This window comes from Liolophura sinensis, chromosome 13, assembly GCF_032854445.1.
Source record: "Liolophura sinensis isolate JHLJ2023 chromosome 13, CUHK_Ljap_v2, whole genome shotgun sequence".
NCBI classification, from domain to species: Eukaryota; Metazoa; Mollusca; class Polyplacophora; order Chitonida; family Chitonidae; genus Liolophura; species Liolophura sinensis.
This window is the reverse complement of record NC_088307.1, coordinates 8,654,274-8,680,430: the sequence shown is the minus strand read 5'-3', so window position 1 is coordinate 8,680,430 and position 26,157 is coordinate 8,654,274. Positions and strand designations below refer to the sequence as shown.

The 26,157-nt window shown below is 37.1% G+C and overlaps 1 protein-coding gene across 1 annotated transcript in view; it reads right to left on the bottom strand.

The window, feature by feature from the left end:
• Nucleotides 1–26,157, bottom strand: part of LOC135480234 (ecotropic viral integration site 5 ortholog-like) — a 99,081-nt gene that overhangs the window by 5,615 nt on the left and 67,309 nt on the right. Inside the window, 9 exon segments of the mRNA XM_064760012.1 lie at nt 3,034–3,120; nt 4,275–4,370; nt 5,622–5,768; nt 6,999–7,169; nt 7,998–8,144; nt 8,697–8,831; nt 9,389–9,559; nt 11,117–11,170; nt 11,901–11,961. Coding sequence (XP_064616082.1) covers nt 3,034–3,120; nt 4,275–4,370; nt 5,622–5,768; nt 6,999–7,169; nt 7,998–8,144; nt 8,697–8,831; nt 9,389–9,559; nt 11,117–11,170; nt 11,901–11,961 — 1,069 coding nt within the window.

Genomic DNA, 26,157 nt, shown 5'->3' with positions numbered 1-26,157 from the left:
ACATTGCTTTGCCAAACCACACCGATAATAGTCTGACATTGCTTTACCAAACCACACCAGTAATAGTCTGACATTGTTTTTACAAAACCATATCGGTAATAATCTGACATTGCCTTACCAAACCACACTTGTAATAGTCTGACATTGCTTTACCAAACCACACCAGTAATAGTCTGATATTGCTTTACCAAACCACACCAGTAATAGTTTGACATTGCTTTACCAAACCACACCAGTAACAGTCCGACATTGCTTTACCAAACCACACCAGTAATAGTTTGACATTGCTTTACCAAACCACACCGATAATAGTCTGGCATTGCTTTACCAAACCACACCAGTAATAGTCTGACATTGCTTTACCAAACCACACCGGTAATAGTCTGACAACTCTTTACCAAACCACACCGGTAATAGTCTGACAACTCTTTACCAAACCACACCGGTAATAATCTGACAACACTTTACCAAACCACACTGATAACTGTCTGACATTGCTTTACCAAACTACACCGGTAATAGTCTGACAACGCTTTACCAAACCACACTGATAACTGTCTGACATTGCTTTACCAAACCACACCAGTAATAGTCTGACAATGCCTTACCAAACCACACTGATAACGGTCTGACATTGCTTTACCAAACCACACCAGTAATAGCATGACAACGCTTTACCAAACCACACTGATAAACTGTCTGACATTGCTTTACCAAACCACACCAGTAATAGTTTAACATTGGCACACTGACAAAACCAACACTGGCAGAAAAACCATGAACACTTAAAGCAAGGCATAACGGTGGGAGATGGGGAGAGGAGGGCGTGTCATCTTGTAACCTAGAATACTAACCTACATGTATCAGTTTCACACAAAAGGGTGGGTAACTAATTCGGAAGGGGGAGAGGATTCAATCTGGTACCAATATGTTATTAATAATTCCACCACTGTAATCTACATTTGCACATGACCATGAAAAAGCAGTCATTAAACAACTATATAATACAACAGGTATTCAATAGCCTGGACAATCAAAAAAAAAAAAAAATGCAATGGAATTTAAAGTTTCATGAAATTTACCCCTGCATATATGAATTTTCCAAAACTATGAAGCATATCAAATGCGTACAAATATTTCTTCACACCACTGAGTCACTGAGTACTAAAAATAAAGCACATTTTCTAAGACCAACACACTTGCCTTTTTTCACGCCATCAGACAGCATGAAGAATTAAGACTTTGGATCAATATCCTGCACATATTGTATTTTCACATTCACTTTGTCACAAATCCCAGTGTTGATATATAATTTTATTGCGAGGGGCTAATTTCACAAAACTCTGTAAATCATTTTTCGTAACTTTTCATTGCAAATGACACTGCAAATGGCAGTATAACCGAAAGAATCGTCTTTCATGAAAAAAGTTCCAAGAAATATGACTTACAAGGTTTTGTGAACACTGAACATCTGGGCATTATTTTATAATATATTTATGGACTGGGTAGACACAATATTACATCAGAGGGTCTGTAATAAGTTTTAAATGCTATGATGAAATCACACTATTTCTCCATTACCTCATCCTGCAGGTCAAATACAGATGTCAGTGTAAATATGATCTGTGATGTCAACTCAAATTGCTATACCCTTACCTCATCCTGAAGGTCAAATACAGATGTCAGTGTAAATATGATCTGTGATGTCAACTCAAATTGCTATAACCTTACCTCATCCTGAAGGTCAAATACAGATGTCAGTGTAAATATGACCTGTGATGTCAACTCAAATTGCTATAACCTTACCTCATCCTGAAGGTCAAACACAGATGTCAGTGTAAATATGACCTGTGATGTCAACTCAAATTCCTATAACCTTACCTCATCCTGCAGGTCAAATACAGATGTCAGTGTAAATATGACCTGTAATGTCAACTCAAATTCCTATAACCTTACCTCAAGGTCAAATACAGATGTCAGTGTAAATATGACCTGTAATGTCAACTCAAATTGCTATAACCTTACCTCATCCTGCAGGTCAAACACAGATGTCAGTGTAAATATGACCTGTGATGTCAACTCAAATTGCTATAACCTTACCTCAAGGTCAAATACAGATGTCAGTGTAAATATGACCTGTAATGTCAACTTAAATTGCTATAACCTTACCTCATCCTGCAGGTCAAATACAGATGTCAGTGTAAATATGACCTGTGATGTCAACTCAAATTGCTATAACCTTACCTCAAGGTCAAATACAGATGTCAGTGTAAATATGACCTGTAATGTCAACTCAAATTACTATAACCTTACCTCATCCTGAAGGTCAAATACAGATGTCAGTGTAAAAATGACCTGTGATGTCAACTCACACTGCTATAACCTTACCTCAAGGTCAAATACAGATGTCAGTGTAAATATGACCTGTAATGTCAACTCAAATTGCTATAACCTTACCTCATCCTGAAGGTCAAATACAAATGTCAGTGTAAATATGACCTGTGATGTCAACTCAAATTCCTATAACCTTACCTCAAGGTCAAATACAGATGTCAGTGTAAATATGACCTGTAATGTCAACTCAAATTGCTATAACCTTACCTCAAGGTCAAATACAGATGTCAGTGTAAATATGACCTGTAATGTCAACTCAAATTGCTATAACCTTACCTCATCCTGAAGGTCAAATACAAATGTCAGTGTAAATATGACCTGTGATGTCAACTCAAATTCCTATAACCTTACCTCAAGGTCAAATACAGATGTCAGTGTAAATATGACCTGTAATGTCAACTCAAATTGCTATAACCTTACCTCAAGGTCAAATACAGATGTCAGTGTAAATATGACCTGTAATGTCAACTCAAATTGCTATAACCTTACCTCATCCTGAAGGTCAAATACAGATGTCAGTGTAAATATGACCTGTAATGTCAACTCAAATTGCTATAACCTTACCTCATCCTGAAGGTCAAATACAAATGTCAGTGTAAATATGACCTGTGATGTCAACTCACACTGCTATACCCTTACCTCATCCTGCAGGTCAAATATCTGGTTCTCCAAGTCCTGGTTACTTCCCTTGGCTAGTAACTGACCAGCAGTGAGCAACTCTTCTTTCTACAATGTGTGGAACAGAAAAAGAACACAATTTCATTTCAAGTCACTCCATCTGAGTGTATCTGATTGGCCTGGTTTGGGACAAGCGATGTATGTAAGAGATTTTCGTTTTGTACTTTACTGTACATCTTCTTTATAACATTTCAGAGGTTCACTAAAAACAATTACCCAAAATCTATGAAAACTAAACTGCAACCTTTGCCTGGTTCTGAGAGCTCCACTGACTTTAGACAAGTGTTTTGTTTTGAAATGGAGGATTTCAATCCTACTAGGAAAATGGAAGTTCCAGCAAATACAGTAATAATTTATGACATTTATCCTCGGAAAAATCGAAGTAGGCATCACTAAATAGACCACTTGAAACCATGCAAAAACCTACTTTTATAATTTTTTTTCCAGATTTTTGTGAAAAGAGAGGCAGGAAGGAAAAGAGAAGAAAAGGCGCTCAAATATTTGAATTCTAATGTGGGCTTTATGGACCATAAAATCAGAGGTTAGGAACTCTGATGTCACAGAAAGATCATTCAAGACTAATCACGACACTTAATGTTGGAATAATTCCTTTTACCTATGAGTAAAGAATTACTGATATGATGTTCCCACAAATTCCTTCCTTCTGGAGAACATCAGGCAAAAATGGTGATGACATCAGAGTTCCTAGATACCGTCAGTATGGTTCATAAAGCCCACCATAATATTCAAATATTTAAATGCCTTTCAATACTCTTTTAAAAAAATCTAAAAAATGAAATGAAAGCATTTTTACACATAGTTTTCAGTTGTCTGTATGATGAACCTTACTTCACAGTTAACTTTCTTTTACTTTAAATGAACTAAAAACTGCCCACAAAAGTGCAATTTTAGAGGCAAAGAAATGTCACAAAATATTATTTTCAGTGCTGAAATTTGCAATTTTCAAGTAGAAAATCATTCTCTGTTCCAAGCAGACCTCAAAACACGTTTCTACAATCAGCCAAACTTTCAGAAAAACCGGATAAGTTGGTCACTGACGAAATTTATGATCATTTAGGGTATTTGTCTTGTAAAATTCACTCTGTTGGGCAAAATTTTAGGTCATCAAGTCATATGTCCCGGAAATACGAATTTTATTTTGATATGCAACTTGCAATCAACTAAGTTGACTAATATTTTACCTGTATTTCTAACTCGGCAATCTTATGCTTGAGTTCTGCTATCATCTGTTTGTCTTCTGCCTCTTTGATTCGGGACATCATCGACTCTTCCTTTTTCTGATGAAGGATAAAACAGAAGCATAGATTTTATTTATTTGATTGATGTATTATGCCGTCTCAGGAATATTTCACTTCTGCAATGGCAGTCAGCGTTATGGTGAGAGCAAACAGAGCCCATGGATACCCACAACCATCCGCAGGTTGCTGGAAGACCTTCCCACATTCAGCAGGAGATGAAGCCAGCATGAGGTGGACTTGAACACACAGCAACCACATTGGTGATAGGCTTCTGGGTCAATGCGCGTGATGGCGTGCTAACCTCCTCTGCCATAAATGCAAATGCTCTCTGAAAACATGCTACAATTAAACTCCTTGAACAAACAACAAAAGGTAACACGTGAATGTTTGGTATGGGGAGGTTTGGCTGTTTGCATTTCCCAACAATATCAATGTTTGTTTATTTTCTTGTGTTCTAATGTTACTTTTAATATTATTTTGCTAGAGCCCCAAACCTGTTTCCAAAGAGTATAAACCTTGTCAAAAAGGTGGCAAATTCAGCACTAATGTTGCCTCACTGAAGCATCATTCTGAAGACACCAAACATGATAGCTCAACCAGCTACAGTATAGGAACTACTGGTTGACCAATGTCTGGCCTGTAATAACAACTGAGTAGTTAAGCTCTCTAAACAAATTTCCATCAACTTTGTGAATGGTTTGAGAAGTTAGAATATACACCTCTCTTTCAAAGTAACATTATTACCACGTGTATGAGATGGCTCTCACCAATGCAGCAGCTTTGAGTTCAACTCCAGCTCACGCAGGCTTCATCTCCGGTCATACGTGGGAAGGTCTGTCAGCATCCTGCAGATGGTTGTGGGTTTCCTCTGAGCTCTGCTTGGTTTCCTTCCATCATAATGCTGGCTGCCGTTTTATAAGTGAAATATTCTTGTGTACAGCCCAAAATACCAATCAAATAAATAAATGTACAACACGGTCACAAATGTGTCCTCCACATTTATCACAAAGTTGTTCGTGCAGACATGTACATAGTTTCTATAAATACAGTGAAGACAACCTTCAGACAATTATGTGAAGTTTGGTCAAGTAATAAATCAAAAAACACCATGTTTGTTTCTTATATCATATGTCACAAGCTACAAGAAGCCAACAAACTTCACATGACACATTTCACTAATAACACAGATTTACAAGTGAAAATGTAGAGTTGCAGATTGCTCCTGCGCCACCACTGATGCAATGAGGTGAAGATGTCAACATGGCGCCTGCTCTGATTGCCTCCCCTTACCTTAGACTCCATGTCAGAGGTCTTCCTCTCCAGTTCTTTTACTTTCACTTTCAGCTCCTTTTCTCTCTCCTCAGATTTCTCCAGACGTTCTTTACTCGTTTTGTTATCGTCATCCATACGTCGAATTTGATTTGTGCATATCTGATTCTGAAAACACAAATTGATTGGTGCATATCTAATTCAGAAAATACAAACCCCTCTGTCTGATTTTAATAATACTTGTTTGATGCATATGTGATTCTGAAAATGTGAACTGATTGGTGTACATTTAATTGTGAAAATACAAAAAGTTTGGTGTACATCTGATTCCAAAAATCCAAACATACAATCCAACTGGCACTGGTGCATCATCAACCTTTCAAGTTAACATCACTTTATTTTATCATTATCTCAAGAATGTTTCATTTACACAAAGGCAGTTAAGAGTTATGGCAACCTTTGGTAAGTTACAAACAAACTTTCCCACATGTGATACAGATATATGCACACCATATTGGTGGAAGACAAGTGGTCTTCAATGAACATCACACTACATAAACAAGTAAACAAACCACCATACGAGCCATTCCGATCGTTTACCATCAAACTGAACACTCAATGTCATGCCTGTGTTCCAATCACATGTAGGAAAAGTACATGTATGTCTACTCAGTAAGTCAATAAAGCTTGGTGATTCACCAGGGGAACTCCAGTTTCCTCCACCCATAAAACTGACACCCACTGCATAAGCGTGAAATTATTGAGCAGGGCATAAACTACGATCAAATAAATAAATACCTGTGTTTCTAGCTCCTGTACATACCTGTGTTTCTAGTTCTGTACATATCTGTGTTTCTAGTTCCTGTACATACCTGTGTTTCTAGTTCCTGTACATACCTGTGTTTCTAGTTCCTGTACATACCTGTGTTTCTAGCTCCTGTACATACCTGTGTTTCTAGTTCCAGTGCATACCTGTGTTTCTAGTTCCAGTGCATACCTGTGTTTCTAGCTCCAGTGCATACCTGTGTTTCTAGCTCCAGTGCATACCTGTGTTTCTAGCCCTAGTGCATACCTGTGTTTCTAGCTCCGGTACATATATGTGTTTCTAGCTCTAGTGCATGCCTGTGTTTCTAGCTCCTGTACATACCTGTGTTTCTAGCTCCAGTACATACCTGTGTTTCTAGCTCCTGTTCATACCTGTGTTTCTAGCTCCTGTACACACCTGTGTTTCTAGCTCCTGTACATACCTGTGTTTCTAGCTCCAGTACATACCCTTGCTTCTAGCTCCAGTAAATACCTGTTTCTAGCTCTTGTAGTACATATCTATGTTTCCAGCTCCAATACATACTTCCGTTTCTAGTTCCTGTACATACCTGTGTTTCTAGCTCCAGTACATACCTGTGTTTCTAGTTCCATGACTTTATTCTTCATGGTCTTCAGTTCAGACAAGGACTCGGCCTCTCTGAGCCGAACACTCATAAGCTCTTCCTGTAGTGTCTTCACATCAGGTTTGGATTTATCTTTAGGGGACATACAGGTGGGAGTAATCGACCGCTCCATGATGAATTTCTAAGAAAACAAGCATATTCAGAGAGTTTATATCACATGCTAAATATCCAAAATTCATGCATCCATTAAGCTTTTTGTTTTATCTTGATCGGAGGGGCCTATGAAATGAATTTTATATAAATTCAATCATGACTATTATTATTCTTAGCTAATATATGGAAACCAAAGTTTGAGAAATTGACATGGTTAAAGTGTGAGATAAACAATACCTACTGGTATATATATACAGCTCAGGTTAAAAGTCAATTGTTTAACACTCGTACCGCACTCGGAGATACTGAATAACGCTCTACTGACATGTGACAAACTCTCTACTGGGCTGTGTCAGAGACCTGCTGAGGTGTGCAGGATTATCGTCAGAAGGTGTGAATATAGTTCTGTCTACAGACATAGGCCTACCCTGGGTTGCAAGCGAAGGTGCAGTCCCTGTGTTTCAGCTGTACTAGCTATACTAACTGTGAAAAGTGGAAAATTTATCTTGCAATATAAAAGTTACCTCTGTACAACAAAATCAGTTGATCGGTAAATATGCGATCAAAGTTTCAACAATGCAAAGGCACAATAACTTTGATATACATTTATATTAGGCCATATAAAACCATGCAACAGATATTTTATAGTAAACTCGCCAAATCGCTTCCTGCCTAGGACCTCAACACAACGCTGACAGACAGCACTTTCCTGTGGCCATGTCACACGTTCATGTTGGTACTATTCCTTTTCAAGACACCCACAATCTTGAATACTTTAAAACAATATGTTTTATGTAATTTCATGTGTTGTGGTCATAATGTATTTTTGTTCGAATTTTCAACGCTCTCAAATTACCTCCCACAGGGAATCTAACTCATGAACCCTCTGTTTCAGTTCCTTCAGAGACAGCGTGGCCTCAGCCTCTCGCAATTTCGCTGCTATCAACTCCTCCTGAAGCTGTTCTACATCGTTGTTCGGTGCTCGCTGCAGCTGACGGTTAGTCTACAAATAAACAACAACAACAACCTCACTGCTCAAGTATCATCCAACTGGAACATGAATGTTTGGGGCATTTCACATTGGAGGTCCTGAAATACAGAACTTCAAACAAACTCACCACTAAGTTTACAAAAAGTCTGTATTAAAGTGAAATATCAGGGAAACACAGTGAACACTGAATGCTACATGTAACACTGAGGATCACGTAGACTCTCATAATGACTACTTCATTATTAATGCTCATTAACATCATTATTTAGTAATGAATATTGACCTCACAGCCCATTTCACACAGCAACAATCCAGTCATGATAAATAGTCTTATTAAGGTACAATATCAAGTGTAAAAATGTGAATTATGTAAAAGGGATGGTCAGATGGTCAGGGATGGTTATCATTTGCAGTTTTCCACATAACAAAACCAAAAATTAGGGCACAACTGCAAAATTTCAGCAGGCAGTCTTCAGTACTGAATATCATTTTATCGTTTTATACCATACCTCAAAATGCGTTTAAAATATCAAAGGTGAATATTTCTAGTTTAAGGTGACCTACATCTTCAAGGTCGTTGATTTTGGTGTTGAGCTCCTTCACAGTGCTGTTGGCATCTGCTTCACGAATTCTCACATCAGCCAACTCCTCCTGTAACTGCTGGATCATATTGTTCATCCGAACTGCATCCCTTTCCCTCTGTATCGAAATGATACAGTAAATCTAATTTTTATTTATATACAAACAGATTATTTCAGTGTTGCCAAAGTTTTTATATTTCTGTATTTCAGTGGTGTCGAATGTTCTACATCAGAATTTTTCGTTGCCGAGAGTACCTCTGCAAGTCAATCTGTTTGTCAGACATTTCTGACATCAAAGCTTCTAACCCAGACCATTCTCTCACTGCTGGGTTCAAGTGATAAGGGACACCTATTACTTTACGGTATTTCGCAGGTATTATGTGTTTATTTGATTGGTGTTTTACACCGTACTCAAAAATATATTCGCTAAAACAACGCGGCCAGCATCATGGTGGGAGGAAACTGGGCAGAGCCCGAGGGAAACCCACAACCATCTGGAGGTTGCTGCCTTACCTTCCCACATACATCTGGTGAGGAAGCCAGCATGACCTGGACTCACACCGACCAGTGTCATTGGTGGGAGGTTCCTGTGTCATTCCTGAAGACTTTAGCCACTGAACCAGCAAATCAAACCGCTTACAACACAATAAAATTTTGGATAACAATGTAGCATACCTGCAGATCAAAGTTCTGAATCTGATCGTTAGCTTGCTGTAATTTGTAGTCGTTGTCCCGCAGAAGCTGTTTGGTTGACGCCAGCTCGTTCTTCAGGATAAACATTTCCTCAGCCTCCTGCGCCCGAGTCACCTGATACTGGATCAGACGATCAGCCAATGAGGCGGACTCCTGCACAACAACATAGCCAATCAGAGGTAAGGAGACGAGTCAGAATAAAGCTATTCACAGCAAACATGACAGACATTTTATTTCATACACACAACTCCCCCCCCCCAACAAAATACAACACGTCACTGTCCTATTTTGTGCCTTATTTTGCATCCTTCTCCAATCTGATTCACAAGCAACCAGATATGTCCACAAATAAGGAATCAGTTCGGTAATATACATATATATATATACATCACATATAGATAACCTTCTCCAGATTGTCTTACCTTAGTGATGATCCGTTTGAACACAATCTTTATACTAACCTTCTCCAGATTGTCTTACCTTAGTGATGATCCGTTTGAACACAATCTTTATACTAACCTTCTCCAGATTGTCTATCCTAGTACTGATCCGTTTGAACACAATCTTTATACTAACCTTCTCCAGATTGTCTATCCTAGTGCTGATCCCCATACTAACCTTCTCCACATTGTTTATCCTAGTGCTGATCGGTTTGAACACAATATTTATACTCACCTTCTCCAAATTGTCTATCCTAGTGCTGATCAGTTTGAACACAATCTTTATACTCACCTTCTCCAGATTGTCTATCCTAGTGCTGATCCCCATACTAACCTTCTCCAGAGTGTCTATCCTAGTGCTGATTGGTTTGAACACAATCTTTATACTAACCTTCTCCAGATTGTCTATCCTAGTGCTGATCCCCATACTAACCTTCTCCAGAGTGTCTATCCTAGTGCTGATTGGTTTGAACACAATCTTTATACTAACCTTCTCCAGATTGTCTATCCTAGTACTGATCCCCATACTAACCTTCTCCAGATTGTCTATCCTAGTGCTGATCCCCATACTAACCTTCTCCAAATTGTCTATCCTAGTGCTGATCAGTTTGAACACAATCTTTATACTAACCTTCTCCAAATTGTCTATCCTAGTGCTGATCCCCATACTAACCTTCTCCAGAGTGTCTTACCTTAGTGCTGATCAGTTTGAACGCAATCTTTATACTAACCTTCTCCAAATTGTCTATCCTAGTGCTGACTGGTTTGAACACAATCTTTATACCAACCTTCTCCACATTGTTTACCTTAGTGCTGATCCGTTTGAACACAATATTTATACTAACCTTCTCCAAATTGTCTACCTTAGTGATGATCCGTTTGAACACAATCTTTATACTAACCTTCTCCACATTGTTTATCCTAGTGCTGATCTGTTTGAACACAATCTTTATACTAACCTTCTCCAGATTGTCTACCTAGTGCTGATCCGTTTCAACACAATCTTTATACTAACCTTCTCCGGATTGTCTATCCTAGTACTGATCCCCATACTAACCTTCTCCAGATTGTCTATCCTAGTGCTGATCCCCATACTAACCTTCTCCACATTGTCTATCCTCGTGCTGATCCGTTTGAACACAATCTTTATACTAACCTTCTCCAGACTGTCTATCCTAGTGCTGATCCGTTTGAACACAATCTTTATACTAACCTTCTCCAGATTGTCTATCCTAGTGCTGATCGGTTTGAACACAATCTTTATACTAACCTTCTCCAGATTGTCTATCCGTTGTCGAAGAAGTCGATTCTCTGTCCTAAGCCTCTGTAAACGGAAGAACAAATCATCAGTATTTATTAAAAGCAACAAATCACTCATGTAAATAACTAACACAATTCCTTTCTTTCATTTATATACTTTAACTTTAATTAATACACTTGTCAATGACAACATTAAACAATACTCCAGAGCTTATTTCACTTACAGCATGTCTATCAGGTTGCCATCAAACTACCACTGCAGGGTCCATACATAAAGTACACTTCAAAGATTTCAAATTTCCAGACTTTTTCAAGTGTTTTTTTTTTGTTTTAGCTTCACTCACATTTCCCAGGCTACTTGGAATATTACAGTATTCAGTCAACACTTCAACATGTCATTTGAAACAGTGTCAATGACCTTATTGGTTGACCTTGTTAGTAGTCTTTCACATATACATGTACAAAGGCAGTTTCAAAGATGTTGAAAAACTAATCTAAACCAAGAGAATGTAACAGTCAGTGTATTATACACAATAGCTCAACTTGGCTTAGTCTCACTTTCAAGCCTTTATTCTAGACCCAACTACAAAAACCATTGATTTTTCCAGGTTTTCTTATGCCTGGGTGAGTTACTTTTAAATTACATGCTTTTCAATATTTTCAAGTCCCCGCATAAACCCCGATACTAGAGTGATCTGCAGACATCATCCAAACCACAGCAACCTCACGCATGTCATACATATGCAGACATAACCAAAAGTCAAGAAGCTGCTGGTATTGTCAGGTATACCTACCCTAAGTTCAATCTGATCCTCATTTTCTTTGCTCTTTAAAGCAGTATACTCTTTCTCAAGTCTGAAAATACACAAAGTAAAACATACGATCCTCAATCACGGCAAAATACCAACAAAATAACATCCTCCTCTAAAATGAACTTTCATCGTTGTAGTATCACGTACAAAAATGCCAGGGAAAAAATACTAACACCAGTGTCCACAGGGACAATAATATCATTGTCCACAGCGACAATAATGTCGTTGTGGAATAATGTAATTCCACATGGACAAAGTGTCACTGTCCATAGGGACAAAAACGTCATTGTCCACAGGGACAATAATGTCGTTGTCCACAGGGACAAAAATGACCTTATCTACAGAAATTCCAAAGTGTGATTGGCCACAGGGACAAAAACTTCATTGTCCACAGGGACAAAAATGTAATTGTCCACAGGGACAAAAATGTCATTGTCCACTTAGTCTTTGGTATGACCCGGTCAGGGCTTGATCCCAAGTCTCCCAACTTCAAGGTGGACGCTATAACCATTAGGTTACTGAAGCGGTCTCATCTAGCTGCAAACAACATCTATAAACTATAATAACCTCTCTTTTGCTGGAATTGTCAAATCTTTATACCTGTAATCTTTCCAATACACAAATGAGCAAAAGAGTTACAACATCACCCACTTCTATTTAACAAACGTTTCTTTAGAGACATTTGGATATAGTTAGTATAAGGAACAGCTAGCTACTAGATCAAACAATGATGAAATGGGCTTTGAAGGATAAAACCTCAGAGCTAATAAAAAGAATTATAGTAAATATTTATTTGATTTATTCCATTTTATAACGTACTCAAGATTATTTCAATTATATCAAGACAGCCAACATTATATGGTGGAAGGAAACCAGAGCCTGAGGGAAACCCACAACCATCCACAGGTTGCTGGCAGAGCTTCCGCCATACTTACAGTAAATATTATTTACTGATGATTAAAGAGAAAACTAAAAGTCCATTATGCAAGTATTGTGTTTTTTCTTAACTCATTAGTTTAGCTTTCCCAGACACATCAGTCAACAATGAACAATGAAAATTAAGCTTCTATCAGACTCAAATGCCATCAAAACTGTACCACATTCATTACAACATTTTTTTAAGAATGTTAATAAGTCTTTTTGTTACATATGATAAGTAAACGGTCATGCAAAGCAAATTTTTCACATTTTAAACAGAATATGTGAAGCTTATTTTCAATCAACGTCAGGGAATAAATCACGTAAATGTAATAAATTATATCTCCTTGATATATAGCTTATGGTTATAACTTACTTATACATACTTCTAATTACATGTAGAACACATGATAAACAAATGGCAGAAAAAAATATGAATCACAAATTAATGACGGAGAAATATTTGTAGGGGTACATTACAGTTGAAAAGAATTATGTGACATTATCAACAAATATGTCATCAAAAAAAAAAAAAAAATAGACAGATTTGCGCTGACTGGTCAAACTTCAGTTGTTGTTATATGTCTAAATTATATGTGGCAAAAATACAATCTTAACAGCATGTTACAAAGCATGAATATTCATAAAGTAGCCAATCTGACAAATTCATTGGTTTAATCATGCCCGATCACGTGTCACAGTTGAGTGCTCTTGGATATAATAATATCATATCATAATGTACCACATCACAGGGACCTACTTTCTTTATGAACTTCTTCGCATTGAACGCATTAACTCGTTCATCTGTATGATTTACTTTTTAGTGTTTTCCGCCACACTAAACAATAATTTACCTAGATTCATTTATTTGTCTGTACACGGTTGGAATGGAGAAAATCAGTGTCTGGGGTAAACAACCAACCTTTGGCAAGCTATCCATGGACTTTTTAATATTACAGAAAGATATGCACACTATATTGGTGGAGGGCAACTGGTCTTTAACTAACAGTAATTGCCACACAAGTGTCATATCATGCAAGGCAGTGCAATCAGTGTCTGGGGTAAACCACCAACTTTTGGGAAGCTATTCACAGACTTTCACATGTGGCATAAAGATATGCACACTATATTGGTGGAGGACAATTGGTCTTTAACTAACAGTAATTGCCACACAAGTGTCATATCATGCAAGGCAGTGCAATCAGTGTCTGGGGTAAACCACCAACTTTTGGGAAGCTATTCACAGACTTTCACATGTGGCATAAAGATATGCACACTATATTGGTGGAGGACAATTGGTCTTTAACCAACAGTAATTGCCACACAAGTGTCATATCATGCAAGGCAGTGCAATCAGTGTCTGGGGTAAACCACCAACTTTTGGGAAGCTATTCACAGACGATCACATGTGGCATAAAGATATGCACACTATATAGGTGGAGGGCAATTGGTCTTTAACTAACATTAATTGCCACGCTAGTGTCATATCATGCAAGGCAGTGCAATCAGTGAGAGAAGAGCACACCCAATTTCAATCTCCAATGGCCAGAATTATGTGTGTCCAAGCTAGGTATTTAAAGACAAGCTGGACAACTTGGCCATGACCCTAACTTTTCTGTATACAATTTAATACCTATTTATCTGATTGGTGTTTAACAAGCGGTATACAATATACATACATGTAATCTTATCTACATATAACTTAACTACAGACTTGTATAATCATTTTAGTGAAATCGACCATGTGGAAAAATCAATACCAACTAATTAGCAGGTGGATTGCAGGGCAGGTGCTTTGTGTGTGGTCTGAACCTTTATGTGAACTAACCTAGTAGCATTTTGACATATTTGGAAAATAATATAATTACCCATAAGTGCAAACTATTCCTTTTAGAAACTGATGAATTGGACAAGCTGGAAAACATCTCTACAGGCATCTCCACAGAACATCCGTTTTGTTGAACAAAATAATGTGCCTAATGTAACCCTGAGGGGTGGGAAAATGAGTGTATCTTTGTCCCTCAACAGAGTGGGTGTTCCCAGGTAGTAACTAAGAGGTGTCATCATTCATCCCACGCTATTGTGTAGTTGGGGCAGAAGGACAGGTATAATAACAGTCTACCTGTCTCCATTACACACCTGATACACAGCTAAATCACGGATAGGTACAAAACTACAGGTAATTCTAGCCTTTGGTGAGTGTATAATAAAGGTATACATATCCTTTTAGAGTGGGAATTTTACAAATACTGGGTCAACCCCACAAGTCAACAAGAAAGGTACATTAACATCTGGCATTAAAATGCATGTACGTATATACAAAAATGCACAAATTATTTCACACATATCCACCACCGAAAGGTAAAAGAGGGAACAATATTTTTGCACGCACTTCAAATCAACTGTTAATATTTTAAAGGTGACTGTAGTGCTTTCAACTTTCAAAAGAAATATTGTCAACAGTCTTCTCCTATCACTGTGTAAGATTATGGAAGTTTTCTGCGTAATAATAATTCATCAAGTATTTAAATCAATATAAATCTGTAAAACTGGCCAATATAAAGCTGTCCCGAAAAACTACATCGCAAAATTATCTCTCTTTGCTTCATGACAGCGAGAAGAATGAATCAGTGCATCTTTGATATCATAAAGTTCCAAAATCTAATCACAAGAACTATTAAGCCATAGCATTTCCAGAATATCATAGACTGTCGAGAATTGTCCTGTTGGGTTTTGGGTCAAACATGATAGAAATTGCATACAAAAATATAAAATAATAGAAAAATGTAACAATTATCAATGCATATTTTAATACTACAAAAACTTCCAATTTCAGATGAAGGCATGCATATTGCAGTTCACCATAAACAGGTAGATTTAGCAGATCACTCAGCTCCGTGTCAAGTGAGCAGATTTATACTTTTGTGAAGTTATATGTATCATAAGCAAAGTTTATATAATCCCTTCTCTAAAACTAGGTCAATAAAATGCAGACATATGGTCCCTAAAACTGTCCTTTTTACTGACAAAAAGTTGAAGAAGTAGGGTATTAACAGATTTATTATCCCAATGTATGCTAGTACAAGATTCATGAAAATAAGCAGTAACAGGGAGTCCATGCACTGGCCTCAGGCAAATTTAGGGTAAAAAAAAACATACTGTACCTGTTCCACAGTACAGCTAATACAGTACAAGAGTGGGCGTGTTTCTATAGGCAAGCTGAGTCATCACTTAAATGATGGACAGTAAGTTTATTTTCACCTGTCAGAGCAGTGCTTAAAACGTTGTCAGAAAACTAAGTTTTTTTCACAATTTACTCTTTTGTTATATGAGCTCAAACTGATAAGAGCTGTAAGATTTGTATTTATTAATTTATCTATTTGATTGATTGTTTTTTATGCCTTACTCAAGAAAATTTCACTTGTTCAATACTACACCGGCCAGCATACTGATGGGGGGAAACTGGACAGAGTCTGGGGGCAACCCACAACCATGCATCGCCTGAGAGTAAGCCAGCATGAGCTGGATTTGAACTCACAGCAACTGAATTGGTGGGAGGCTCCTGGGTCATTGCACCCTGATGGCATGCTAGCCCCTTCGGCCAGTAAGATTTGTATATATTCTGTGACCAAATTTAAAATGTATTACTTCATGCCAACAATTACAGCTGGTTTTGAGAGGAAGGTTGTGTGTGCTCCATAATTCTTCTAAAATTTGGGACAGATATTAGTAGTGTTGAAAGTAGAACATAGCCTTTCTTTAACAGCCTTTTGGAAAAGTAAAGATATGAGTATGTTGTTCTTTAGATGGTCTAACCATGTGAAATAATAAAAAATCAATATTCCTGCTAGAATTAAATGTACATTGACTAAAATGAGCAGACCAGGTGTCCTAAATTTTAGATGAAATAGGGTAACCTGTATGATGGTTTTGTAATTTATATGTGAGCTATGTAATGTGTATGACAAGTATTCCAATACACACATACCACATTTACATCGAATGATATAATGTAATTATGCAGGCTTGTATTAAATGCCTGCAAAAAACACAGTGGTTTTAATATCTGACCTTCACTCAGCATATGTATAATGTAGGCTACATAATAATTAGCATATTGTGTACCAAGAACAGAAAAAATAATCAGACGACTGATTTGCATAGAAATGATAAATTACGTCCCAAATAACTGACATTCCAATTCAGTAAATTCATCTTTTTTTCACATGACTTCTTGAACTTTAATAGATCGATCATTATAAATATTCGATCTTTATAAATATTCTGCCAGGTAATGTACAAGTCAAATATACTGACATATGAAAAAATAACGTTCTATACAAAGACATTAAATGTTTCTGCAGGTGTATAGATTATCTAGAAACAAATAATTTCTGTTTTACAAATTTTGCACACATACATGTATATGTACAGAATGATTAGCTATGATCATGTTCTTTTTTGTAGATGTACAAATTGTCTTGATTGGTCAGACTCTTAGTTCTGTGTACAGATTATCTATGATAGGATAATTTGGAGTACTGATTATCTGATTGAACAATTCTGTGTACAGATTATCTATGATAGGATAATTTGGTGTACTGATTATCTGATTGAACAATTCTGTGTACAGATTATCTAAGATCAAATTCTTCTTTGTATATATTGTCAATGATCAAATTCTTCTGTGTACAGATTATCTATGCTAGGATAATTTGGTGTACTGATTATCTATGATTGGATAATTCTGTGTATAGATTATCTATGCTAAAATACTTCTATGTATAGATTATCTGAAACTGAAAAAGTAAATACACAGTAATGATTATGTTACATTTTTTGTTACTTTGTTCACATGTATGCAATTTTTAGCCTATAACTGTATATGCAGACTGACTTTTTTGTGTAGATAATCTATGATCAGAATCTTTTGTGGACAGAAGATGTACCTTTAACTTTTATCTATTTATATCTTTTGATCTGTTGTGTACAGATTGATTTTGCACTGAACAAGTCTCCTGAAGTGATACAATATATACTTCTACACAAGGTCATGCGTACTTACTTTGGTGGACTGGGGTTTTCTGGGTATTCCGTATCACAGTCAAGAAAATCCATCAATTCGGTTGGTCCACATTGTTGATGAAAGCGTCACTAAGAGTTCACTGAACTCTCCCATATCTTCACACCTGACAGAGAGTTCATTAATAATTCTGCACCCGAGCCTGACAGGTATCTCAGGTGTAATATACATCTTGCATGTCTTGGCACTGCATTTTACATGAGTATGAGTTTACACATATGGCTCTGCTACATAGCAATTAAACCCTGCAAGTTTACACCTGTGGTCTACCAGAAACCTTGATACCTGCAATGCATCACTCCAGAGTTCACACCTATGATTATACACTTGGTGCACAGTAATGGTCCAACACACTGCACAGGTATGGTAACAAGCAGTTTTACCAGAACATCAAGGTGTACACATCACTCCATCCTGGTCGTAGCCATAAATGTCACTCTGGTCTTTTCTAAAACTCGTCTTAAGCTCACACAAGCTTCAGGAATGTACAACCCTTTAACAGCAGGACTTGAAAGCCTCACACCTGTCTGGAAGTGGGTCACAGTAGCACAGGTAAAGGTAGAGGACAGGTAAGCCATGGTGCTTTTAACAATATCCCCTCTGACACCTTGCATACATTCAACACTGCCACACTTTACTTCATTCATCCACACCCATACACAATCATTTCAAGATTATATCCCGCTGTTAACATTTTTATAATTAACTTAACATACATCAGTCTCTACCCTGGTAGAGAGACTAGTGCTCAGTATGACCTAGTCACTTGTCCTTAATATAAGAGTGTTTTCTGTACTGATGCTGTAATTTTGATATGGAATACAATTCCAATGTAAACGTGTATACTTCTTTTAAAAGAAATATTATGGTTTATATTAATTCATTCATATGATCATTGTTGAAAGGGCACATAAAACACTTGGCTTTTATTTTTAACATGTGGTGTATGATGTGACCAATTACATTTGAAAGTAGAAAGTAGAAATTCTCAGATTTCTCCTCGAGGTTTTATTGCTTTAAGGCCCAGGCGGTCAGTCCAAAAATTACTAGGCTTTGGTTACGTCGACAATAACAGAGGGAGGAGGAGGATGTGTCTGGGGGACAGAGAGAGTCAGTTCTAGAGGCTGAATTTGGAGGGCATTAAGCTGATGTTGCGACTTCCCAGTACGTTCATTTTTGACATCATCTCCATTTATTTCAGACCGTTGACAGAAAAAAATGCACAAGAATGCAAAAGAATTAAGCACTTTTCAGGTCACTTTAAAGATGCTAATGCGCTGCAGCTGAAACAATGCTTTGCCCGAATGAGCTAAGAGGATCCGGCCTGATGTAACTAATGGGGCCTATAAAGCTGAGTGTACTCAATTGTTTATGCAGGCCTGGCTTTGCCATGACGTTTTGTGGGCAAACTGGTAATGTGTTACTCACATATTATGGCTGCAGAGGAGCAATGTTCAATTCAGTCAGCATCCAACTCACCACTATGACAGAGACAATACCCCATTAAGGCCTTACTATATTACAACATTGTAATTTGACCACATCGAGCAATACAGGGGAGAATTAAGTTTAAAAAGTCTCTCATAATTGCAAAAAAGTACATGCAGGTTGACTGTTATCAGGAATGTCACTTTATTAGTTACATGGTGACTCAGTGATGGGATATGCAAATATCAGGTGTCAGTAATCCTCACAATACTACAGGCATGTCGTCATGAGGATTACTGACACCATATATTAGCGTATCCTACCACTAAGTCACCATGTAATGATGTGACCATTGTGGGACCGCAACAAAGGGAGATAACCTACTCAGCAGACACATTTGACGTCCGCAGGATTCGAGATTCACCATGTAATGAATTTGTCCCGCAGTGCAGAAGACCCATGTATAGGTGAATCGCTTCAGTGATGTGACCATTGTGGGACCACAACAAAGGGAGATAACAAACTCAGCAGACGTTAACAGTTGTTGTCCAAAGAAAAGAGGAGTATTTTGTCTGATGCGCGATAATCCACTGTACTTGTACGTGCCAAATACATACAGCCACATGTAAAAATTGTACACCGTTACAAGCAGTATGATTTCCACCATCTGTACACAACACACTGCTACAGGCATGTCAAGTGCAAACTGATCTACAAGTGAGGTTGTGATCCTCGTTGTCACATATTTTTCTTCAATGAAATTTTTATTCACTTGATTGGGAATTTACACTATACTCAACAATATTTCCGTTAAACCCCATGCACTCACTCACTCAACAATATTTCATATATATAACGGCGGCCAGCAATATGGTGAGTGGAAACCGGGCACAGCATTGTCGTGTCCCTCATTTCAAGATTTCTTTCAAAAATTCAAATTGTTCAACTGTAAAATGACAATCAGATGGGAATTTACTTTTTGCCATCATGAATTATAATATCCTCTCTATGAACCTATTCAGCTGTTAGTGCAGACTTTCTCAGATAATACAAAGTCAACTTTAAACTAACAGTGACACTGACCAAAGATATTTATAAATATCCATAGCCACTTGACAGCAAGAATAATGAAAATGTCTCAACATATCATTGTAATTACCTGTCTCATTTACATAAAAGACAAATATCTATTATCTGTCCCCCATATGGTATGCATGCACAGGTAGAAAAACTGCTGTGTTTATCAACAGTGGGAAAATGTGACAATATGGAGAGAAACATCACTGACAGCTAAATGCAGGTCACCTGTCCACAAATCAAAAGGTTTCTTCAATTTGTGTAAACCTTGACATGCCTGAAAAGCAGAAAACATACACACCTGAGCCTGAACAAATAAAAATGTCAAAATCATAAGTGCTTATTAAACGGTACATCTATTAAATTAAGTCATAAACTTCAGTTTGTTTTGCTTAATAGGTTATTACATGCATCAGAACTTATTTGTATGCCTCAAAATGCATACAAGCATGAAGTTAAAACTAATTCCCATTCTAGCAAACAAAAATATACTTAAATACTCTTTTGTAACGATTAACAAAGAAGCTTTCCCCTCTGGCTTAAACAAAGGTCCACATACCCGTTTTTCTGTGCACAATCCCGTCATTTACAGTCAGGCATACAAGTAGCAAGCTGTTCCAAAATACCAGCTGAAACCCTAAGATACATACATGCCCTAAAAGACCTAATATTTTGCCCAAAAAGTGCAGTTCTAGAGGGAAATAAATGTCACAAAATATTATTTTTGGGGCTGAAACTTCTAATTTTTCAGCAGAATTATATCATCCCATTTCCTAGCAAATCTCGAAACACCTTTCTAAAGTGAATAGAAATCTCCGAATCAGGAAAAATGGCCAAGTTAGCCATGGACGAATTATGGTTATTATAACAGGGTAATTCTACTTTATAAAATGTACTTTTGGTGAATTCTGAGAAAATTGGATACAGTTTTCATTTTTTTTTTTTATAGTTACAGAATTCTGAAAACTATCTTAAAGACTAAATGTAACCATGCCTCAGTGTTAAGCTGTTGGCAACCTGCGGATGGTCGTGGGTTTCCCCCGGGCTCTGCCCCCGTTTCCACCCACCATAATGCTGAATTTTCTTCATTTTCTTGATGTCACATTAAAAGACAGTACGACATTACAACAGAAAATGATACAATGTAACAGTGTACACATTACGGTTCCATCCATTCTTGTAACAATGATGTAACAATAGTCCTGTTTCACTCTAGAATGGGATTAAAAAATATGCTGCCCCCCCCCTACCCCACCCTCACTAATTACCAAATAATTTACGCCTGTAAGGCGCAATCCAATTGGTCAAATTTTTTCATTTATACTCCACTAAACCCCCAAAAATGAAGCCCCACCCATGTAGGACTACTTTTTCTAAGAATAGAACTTAACTGACTGAAGGCATGTCTTGTAAAATGACAAATGGTACACTATAAATATATTTGCTTTCATCTGTATTATATTCACATTTATAAACAGGAGCATCAGTACAAATTGTGTGTATAGTCTAGGAGGAATTAAGACCATTTAAACGATTGTAGTGCCTACCTCAGCAATGAACTTGATCACAAACACTAGAAAACTAGATAATACTACAAGGTTCACTGCATCAACATAAATAAGACATCTTGTAAACTAACCGACTGTGCACTTGTACCAAATAGACACAGGCACATGGATGTACAGCCAGACATAAAAAAAGGAAGTCAGGTTGTTTCTATGACCCTAAAACCCGGATAGCCTCAATCAGAAACAGCTCTGAAATAAGAGAAGAAGGCCTAAGTGAAACAGCATGTATAAAACCTCTCCCTGCTTAAAGGATGACTATATACCCAGAGCAGGGTAAGAGGCCAGGCTGATCCCGTCAGGCTGATCCCTGTATGACCTGTCAGTCCCTTCCCTATTAAACACACTTTATATACCAGTCTGAAACATCCCATCTACAGACAATGCTCTAATCTCTCAACATTGCTGTGTAATACCTTCACGATGTTACTGGATCCAGACTGCACCATTTTTACATGTATATATATCATGTACACAATTGTTACTTCAAAGTGCATGTTAATGGTTAGAATTCTTTGACCTTTTCATATATACTGCAAGTCCACCTTTTATGTATAATGGAAATCTTCAAACTATTCACAAATACTGAAATTCTTGAACATTTTCACAAATATTAGAATTCATCAATATTTTCATATATTCTGGAATGGTTCAACCTTTTTCACATACACTGGAAATTCACCTTTTGAAATTCGACTTCTTCACATACAATGGTATTCTTCAACTTCTTCACGTATAATGGTATTCTTCAACTTCTTCACAAATAATGGTATTTTTCAATCTTCAATATAAAATACTAGCAATCTGCAACTTTTATGCATTTATTGCAATTTTTCTCTGTATATACTGGAAACTTTCAACTTTTTAGTAACTTCTACGTTTTACTTCTAATTTTTCACACATACTTGGATACTAAAACATTTTTATTTAATAAGACTTTGTGTGTGCACATTTTTGTTTTATGATTTTATTTTAATTTTGGCATCTACATTTAATATAAATGTACATGTAAGCTTTCTTCACCACCTTCTTTCCAACAAAGGCAAGGCAAATAGGACAGTGGTCTTGTATATTACCACTGCATGGTAGCACTGCACTATAAACCATTTCCAAATCAAAACTCACCCTATTTATCATAATAGAAAGCTTTTAACATACTAAGATGAATTTGACAGCTTTCTCTACTGGAAAGCATCACTCATTCCACAGATTACAACTAGTCCTCAGTTCTTGGCTGGAGCTCTATACACATCAGTACAGTGAGTACAGTGGTCAGTGGTCGGAAGGCCTGGTGTTTTAGCCATAGGTAAATAGATAATGGCAATAATAAACAACAGTCAAGACATCTGATCTGTGCAGACCGTACTTAACCTACTGAAGTGTGTGTTTGTCTTGTGACCCGATGAAGGGGGAAGGAAGGGGTGGGGGGGGGGGGCGCTCTGGGAGAGGGTAGGAAATAACTAATTCTTCGACCTTTTTGTATGTTTGCTAGGTGTTTATTCAAGTTCTAAGCACATTAATCTATGTACACTGATAAAATTGTACTTTATGTAAAGCCCTGAAATTGGCCAATCCAACCAGTGTAGTTTTGTCTCCAAAAATTAAATTAGAAACATGCATAAATTGCACTGAAAGTTGCTCTTCCATATGCAATGCAAAAAGGTTGTGGAATTAGTGAGGGTATAGTGAGAGATCCTGATATATGGGAGGATAGGAGTGGACTACAGCTACTAAAGCTTGTTTTCTTATTTTTTTTATAGCAATAATATATGGTACCTACAGCTTTTATTGAGGGCTTCCAGCTGGTAATTTCCATGAGTGACCTTCTAACCTGTTCATGTTAAAGACACAGCAGTACAGACCAGCAATGTGATGTAAACAGGCCTTTTTCTTAAGGTAAACTAACACCAAGATTAGTGAAACATCTAAAAAAAAGAACGAGATGGCAAAATTAGAAGCCAGAAATCGTTCACAGAAGAATGAAAAGAATCAGTGTGAAAGTGTGAATGTTTTAGTACCACACAACATATTTTCCAGTCAGGCTAAAACTTGACTTGATCTTACCACACAAGTGCATTATTTTCAGTTTGTGTAAATTCTTGGATTTAATAAAATTTTGGATCTAATTATATTATACTAAGGGAAAATAAAGTAAATATATACTATAAATAAAAATAAAAAAAAGGACAAACAGAAAAAAGTATTCAGATGAGTCTGGAATTTCAACTAAAATCCTTAAACTCGAATATTTACCTCCCCTTAATTACGCATCTTTACACCCAATACCTTTAATAGTTTACCTTTAAACTTAGCGCTTTCCAATTTCTTAAATTCTGAAATTACAGTTCGACATCTGTATTTCATACTGATGATTGTCATACCTGTAATGACGTAGTACTGTATCTGACTCAAATCAACTGAAAATATTTAGCACAAAAGATTTTCGGAATGATTGGATGTAGGAACTGCACAGGCCAGCTCACACCTGCTTGTATTTAATAGCCAAGCAAGCTTAACATAGCTAAAACCCACAGCCACATCAAGTACAGTGTACAGCACCACTGAAACAAAATGACATCATATATGAACACACAAATCTTGTTCTGTACAAGGACTGATTCGTCAAGATCTGGTTAATCTATCCACACAACCCCGCTTCATCACAAGTACTGTATTTCACCTAAAGTTTAGTGTATTTCAATTATTTTGCTTGATTCTCAGTGATCCAATCAGCTCATTGGGCTACTTACAGGTTTTCTTATGTAATTTGAATAATTTCCTGGTCGTGTATTTCGAAAGTACGATATTAAGGCCCTTGTGCTTCTGATATGTATTTTTACCACAACTATTTTTATTAATATTAGTGAAACACAGCTGGTATATGTACATCAGCAGCAGAATTACAAATACATGGATGCATCCATCCAGATGAACATCACTATATCAACACTCATCTTACCTGGCTACAGCTACGACCTTAGATTGTGAACTCTCATAAACCCATTACAGCCTTACATTGTGTTCTCTCATAAACCTGTTACAACCTTACATTGTGAACTCTCATAGACCCGTTACAGCCTTACATTGTGAACTCTCATAAACCCGTCACAGCCTTACATTGTGAATTCTCAAAACCCCGTTACAGCCTTACATTGTGAACTCTCATAACTCTGTTACAGCCTTACATTGTGAACTCTCATAACCCCATTACAGCATTAAATTGTGTGCTCTCATAAACCAGTTACAGCCTGACATTGTGTACTCTCATAAACCAGTTACAGCCTTACATTGTGAACTCTCATAAACCCATTACAGCCTTACATTGTGAACTCTCATAACCCCGTTACAGCCTAACATTGTGAACTGTCATAACCCTGTTACAGCATTACATTGTGTACTCTCATAAACCAGTTACAGCCTTACATTGTGTATTCTCATAACCCCATTACAGCATTAAATTGTGTGCTCTCATAAACCAGTTACAGCCTTACATTGTGTACTCTCATAAACCAGTTACAGCCTTACATTGTGAACTCTCATAAACCAGTTACAGCCTTACATTGTGAACTCTCATAACCCCGTTACAGCCTAACATTGTGAACTCTCATAACCCTGTTACAGCATTACATTGTGTACTCTCATAAACCAGTTACAGCCTTACATTGTGTACTCTCATAAACCAGTTACAGCCTTACATTGTGTACTCTCATAAACCAGTTACAGCCTTACATTGTGAACTCTCATAAACCCATTACAGCCTTACATTATGAACTCTCATAACCCTGTTACAGCCTAACATTGTGAACTCCCATAACCCCGTTATAGCATTACATTGTGTACTCTCATAACCCCATTACAGCCTTACATTGTGTACTCTCATAACCCCGTTACAGCCTTATGAACTAATTTTTTTCCAGAATCATATGTAATAACAAAAAATGTAATAACATGTTTCCAGGTCACATATGGCACATGTGTTTCCTTAGCAATGTACAAAATCTTTATCAAGGCTGACAGTTTCAACTTGATATGTGTCATGACATAAATAACATACCCGGTTTTGAAATGAGGGGGAAAAAAGGCACTTTTATAAAGTAAAACAAACCTATAAGTTACCTGAAGTCAGGTAAACTGTACTGATATTTCTAAACAAACTTAGATTGAAAGG